Source organism: Scomber scombrus, chromosome 14, assembly GCF_963691925.1.
Source record: "Scomber scombrus chromosome 14, fScoSco1.1, whole genome shotgun sequence".
Lineage (NCBI taxonomy): Eukaryota > Metazoa > Chordata > Actinopteri > Scombriformes > Scombridae > Scomber > Scomber scombrus.
The window spans coordinates 26,458,420-26,464,483 of NC_084983.1; the positions used below are offsets into that span (position 1 = coordinate 26,458,420).

The 6,064-nt window shown below is 41.0% G+C and overlaps 1 protein-coding gene across 1 annotated transcript; it reads right to left on the reverse strand.

The window, feature by feature from the left end:
• Positions 1-1,951: 1,951 nt before the first annotated feature.
• LOC133993881 (histone H4) lies at positions 1,952-2,288 on the reverse strand. Its single transcript, XM_062433001.1, has one exon. It carries the CDS (start codon positions 2,262-2,264, stop codon positions 1,953-1,955), a length of 312 nt encoding a protein of 103 aa, XP_062288985.1. The 5' UTR covers positions 2,265-2,288; the 3' UTR covers position 1,952.
• Positions 2,289-6,064: the final 3,776 nt, after the last annotated feature.

The window sequence follows — 6,064 nt, forward strand, 5'->3', positions numbered from 1 at the left end:
CCTGCTAATTCCAGGTTTTTCTGATGCTCTCCACAAATGGTCCTTGGCTCTTGCACAACTGTATCTGTTAAAAATATACATCTTACAGAACTTTTTTGCTGCCATTACTGCCTTTTTGCACTACCACAACTTAACTATACAGGAACTTATGCTGCTACTTCCTACATATAAATAAGTAGACTCCAAAATCTTATTTTATCTTACTGCCTATCCTTTTTATATTTTTTATTTTTTATTTTTTTATATTATTATTAGTAAATGTCTTATCTGTTGTGCACTTCAATGTTAACTCTTTAGTGTTAGGAAACATCTGTCTTATCTGTGGTGCCTGTGCACTTTATCTGTTCCACCGTGGGATAGTGAGAAACGTCTTCTCGATTCCTTTGTATGCCTTAACATGTGAAGAAATTGACAATAAAGCCGACTTTGACTTTGAACTCTTCTGATAATTCTTTTCACCTGGTCGTGGCCGGTTTATGGTGCAATGATGTTCTTTCCACGTCCGGATTATGGCCCCCAACAATTTTCACTGGAACATTCAGAAGTTTAGAAATCCTTCTGTAACCAACGCCATCGGTATGTTTTGCAACAATAAGGTTGTGAAGGTCTTGAGAGCTCTTTGATTTTACCCATCATGAGATGTTTCTTGCGTGACACCTTTTTATGGGCCGTTAGTTGGGAGTTAATCAGCTGATATTGTGGCAGGATAAGATATTCCTTTATTGGTCCCACAAAAGGTACATTTGCATTGTCACAGCAGCAAGTGGAAAGATAGAATATAAAGAGGCGCAATAAGAAAAAAAGAATAGAGAACTATAAATACTAAATACAAAAAACACTATAAGAAAAGTAAGGAAATATGTAGTAAAATAGTCGTAACATTATTTACATAACACGATTTCCAAGAGTAATATTGGTATTGAGTGGTAATATCAGATATTCTTATTACACAGATTAAAGTGAAATAAACATATGTATATTATAATATTTCACACAATTGAAATAAGTGTTGTCCATATACATGAAATACTAATATTACAGATGATTGTCTTGGCTTTTCAGGCCTTTTTGTCATGTGTTCAGTACTTTTTCACATTAACACTGGCGCAGTCCCAGATGGCTGCCTGTAGCCGCAGCTCCCATAGTGTTTTTTTGCACTAAAATAACATTTGCACTAAAATAACACTGCCAATCTGTTGCATATACTTTTGTACATTACATTTTACATTTCATTTTATTTCATTTACTATTGCTATTTTACTATGTGTAGCCTATTCTTTATATTCATATTTTGCTATTTTAATATGTATAGTTACCGTATTTAGTATATCTTATTCTTTATATTTTGCTATTTTAATATGTATAGTTACCGTATTTAGTATATCTTATTCTTTATATTTTGCTATTTTAATATGTATAGTTACCGTATTTAGTATATCCTAGTATATGTATCGCCACTATAGTCAGTGTAATGGTGCTGCTACACTGTAATTTACCAGCTTGGGATCAATAAAGCATATTTATCTATTTCACAGCTTAATATATGGTTTTCCCGCCTGAAAACTCACCTATTCAGAGTGGCATACTCTGTCTCACACTAACTATGCAATCACGTTCTTGTTTATTTGTTGTAATGATGCACTTTATAGTCACATTCATATTTATTTCCTTATCTTTGCACTAAATGTTGATTTATATTGTTTGATGTACTGTTGTTGGGTTTTATGTGCTTTGAAAGGCTCCTTTAAATAAAATGCATTATTATTATTAATGGTTTGATTTCTTTGCATGGATTAATTAAAACTTATTCAGCCCCAGTCAGTGATGAAAGTGGTGAGTAATTAATATTTAAGTGTAATGCATCGGTATTGATAACAGGAAGCTCTTAGAGGAGGTGGTTGGCTCTTAAAAGAGCCGTTGTGTTTTAGGGTAATATCAGATCAGGGTCATGTTTAACCGCCGAAGCCGTACAGAGTGCGGCCCTGCCTCTTCAGAGCGTAAACCACGTCCATGGCGGTCACGGTCTTCCTCTTGGCGTGCTCGGTGTAGGTGACGGCATCACGGATGACGTTCTCCAGGAACACCTTCAGCACACCGCGGGTCTCCTCGTAGATCAGACCGGAGATACGCTTCACTCCGCCGCGGCGAGCCAGACGGCGGATGGCGGGTTTGGTGATTCCCTGGATGTTATCACGGAGAACTTTACGGTGACGCTTGGCGCCTCCTTTACCGAGTCCCTTCCCGCCTTTGCCTCTTCCGCTCATTGTTTCAGTTCTTCTCAAACAAACGTTCAGAAAATGAATAACGGCTGCTATTGCTATTTTTATCTTGAGCCTGGAGGAATAGTTCAGGGCTTCTGCCCTTTTCTATTCATTGAAGGTGGAGCTTGGTGGGCGGCAGGAGGGGCAGGACTCTGGCAGAGGGAGGGCGCATGTGGGCCAAGGCAGGAAGAAAAAGAGAAAAGAGGAATAACGGCTGGTAGCTGAGCCGCTGTTTTTAAAGCCTGGCTGCGGACGTAAGAGAGGACATGTGGCGCCAACTGTCAGAAGCCCTGCCCACGAAGCTGAGTCGCTTGTTGAAAGACAGTTTCGGCTACACTGAGCGCTGACGACGACGACGGCGTCATTCTACATATCCCTGCCTGCCCAGGCTCTGTGCAAGGTAAACGGCGATTGTGGTGACCAAGGCACTTCTTTACTGTTTCACTACTGCTTCACTTTTAGCTGTTTTAGTTCACTTGTTAAATAAGCACTTATGAACAGTTTTCAAAAGCACTAAAACACTATTCTTATTTTATTTTATTTATTTATTTATTTATTTATTTAATTTTTTTTTTTATTTTTAATTTTTTTTTTTTTTTTTTTTTTTTTTTTTTTTTTTTGTTGTAAAAATCACAATCTTACAATAAAGAGCCCCTCCCACCTCCCATCCCACTTGCACACACACACATACAGAACACCAAGCTGTAACACACCCTCCGAGATAAAATCATGTCCACTTCAAAACCAATCACTACACTAGAAAGGAAACAAATATGGACAACAGCTTTTGGAACACATGGGACAATGCAAAAGGGAAATCAGCCAACAGACCCCAAATCACTCAAATCCAAAGCAAAAAAACCCACCACAGAAAGAAAAAGCCCCCACTCCCCAGCAGTACGGACATTCATCACCAACACACTTCAGCAACTGGAAACAATGGCCCCTACTACACCCCTGGAAGGTAATCCTGCAGCCACTCTGCCCCACCCAAATCCATCTGCTCTTTCAGATACATCATCATCCTCCTCCACCACTGAAAAAATCAATAACCTCATTATCAAGAACATATTTGACCAAGTTAACCACCTCTTTTCTGAACTCTGCAAACACACCCAATCCAGCCCTCTCCACAATGATATCACACAGATGAAATCAACCATACTCACCATGGAACACATTCTGCTGCATGGACAAGATTCCCACACTCTGCCACCCCTCTCCAACAGCTACTCCGACACTGTAAACACAAATATGCACAAATACCAAAGCTTCAATACAGGATCCAGGAAAAGGGCAAGAAAAGCATCCAATAATCAGGAAATAACACCTGTCGTACTGGAAAACTTCACAACTATCAACCACCCATTTGTAACCAACACATCCATTCTCCTAGAAATCCAGAGACTCAAACCCAAAGCAAATCTTGAAAAACTGGTTCACATGCGCAATGGCAACCTTCTCATCTTCCCCAAAGACATCCACTCCCTAAACCACCTGCTATCACCATGGCCTGAAAAATCATTCAATGGAGCACAGTTCACCTGCAGACTTGCACGCAAACAAGGTACCACCCCCCAATCCGAAGTCCCATCCAAACTACTGGTCATTAAAGGAATACACACCAACACCACAGATGAACAGGTCAAACAAGAACTGGAAAAACAAGGCATCAACATCACCAGAATACACCGGATCATAAGCAAAGCCACCCAACAGCCAACTACATTCATCAAAATCCATTTAACCAACCCCGAACAATCTGCTGGCCTCCTCCTCGAAGGGTTCTACATGGACCTCTTCCAGTACAGAGTAGAAAAAGCCCGGCCACCACCCACTGTTAAACAATGCTTCAAATGCCAACAGTTCAACCACATATCCACCAACTGCACTAACCAAGTCGTCTGCCTCAGATGTGGAGAAAATCACCACCACAAAACATGCACAAAACAAAAACGAGAGGCTAGATGTGCCAACTGTGCAGGCGAACACTCTGCTGCCTCCAAATCCTGCCCGGTCTACCTCTCACACACAACCCCATCAACAAGAAAAGCACCACCCTCCGGTCAGCCTGCTATCACCAATCCCCCCAGTCAGCATCATGACAATACCGACTTCACCCACCTGCGCGATGACCTCAGAAAACTTACCATGGACGAAAAGAAAATTCAAGAAGTAATCAGGAGCATCAGGAAACATACACACATCAACATATAAATCAGCCAAATATAGTAATCTGGAGCAAACACCTGACCTTCTGTTTACAAATCCCCATAATGGCTTTCACCACTTTTCTACACATAAACATCAGAGGAATACGAGCAAATAAACAAGAACTTATCCAACTACTCAAAGAAAAAGATATCTCCATAGCCTCCATAAATGAAACACTTTTATCAAAAACCTCACGGATTCAAATCCCCGGATACAACATCATCAGGAAAGAACGACAGACGGGACATGGAGGAGGAGTAGCAATTTTAATCCGAAAAAACATTGAATACAGTCAAATGGATCATGACCTCTCATCAGAACAACTCAAAGGGAACGAATATGTCACAATTAAAGCCAAAATCCACTCCCACCACTTCATCACAATCACTAGTGTCTACTGCCCCCCTGGAATAAAACCCTCAGCTGACCTGTTCACTGCTGCCTCCAACACCAACTGCTCCCTCATCATGGGAGACTTCAATGCAAAGCACATCAACTTCTACTGCAATAAAACCAACTCTAGCGGCACAGCACTCCAACAGATTCTCAATAACAATAACTTATCGGTCATTAATACCAATGAACCCACCTACATCTCCCCCGCAACAGGTACAGCGGACATCCTGGACCTAATTCTCTGCACCCCTGACCTGGCTTCAAAACTTCACCAATTCTACACCACAAACCATCTCAGCAGTGACCATCTACCGGTTTTCACCACATTTTCTTTCCACCTTCAAGTTATTGCACGCAAGAGATATCAATACAGAAAAGCAGACTGGGAAACCTACAAAACACACATTGAAATAAAACTAAAAGACACCCCCACCATTCTCACTACCACACCCGACGATCTGGATAATCAAGCCACCCTGCTCAGTCAACTCCTCACCCAAGCAAGAGAAGAAACAATACCGCAAACTACCAACCAGACCACAATACAGTCACTACCCCCTTATATCCTCCAATTGATCAGACAGAAAAGGAAACTGCGAAGAAACTACATCCGGTTCAGATCACCTAACATCAAGACAGAAATAAACAAACTCCAAACCACCATCAAAACACAACTAGTCCTTCATAAACAAAAAACCTGGAAAACTTTCTACAGGCAACTGGACCATGATACAAACCCCCGAACCTTCTGGCAGAAAATCAAGACCATAAATGGAGATCCACAAAACAACACTATCCCTCTGCTGAAATCATCTGGCATAACCATCACCGAAAATAAAGAAAAAGCCACACTCTTCCGCAAACACCTCGAAAATACCCACACATGTCCAAACGACCCCAATTTTGACAACATATGGAAAGACTTAGTGGACAAAGAAATAACAAAACACAAGACCTCACAGACATATACAACTAACCTGAACACAAAGCTCCACCCCCTCACAGAGCCTGTCATCACCCAAGAAATTCAATTGCACTTAAAGAAAATGAAAAATAAAGCACCAGGAGAAGACACAGTTGATACAGTTTTAATAAAACAAGCACCGATAATCTACCTTCAACACCTTGGACAGCTCTTTACCACTTGTCTCACCACTGGCCACTTCCCTTCCCCCTGGAAAACTGCACTCGTC

Coding starts and splice junctions, on each gene's coding strand:
- LOC133993881 (XM_062433001.1), bottom strand. CDS start 2,264: ATGAGCGGAAGAGGCAAAGGCGGGAAGGGACTCGGTAAAGGAGGCGCC.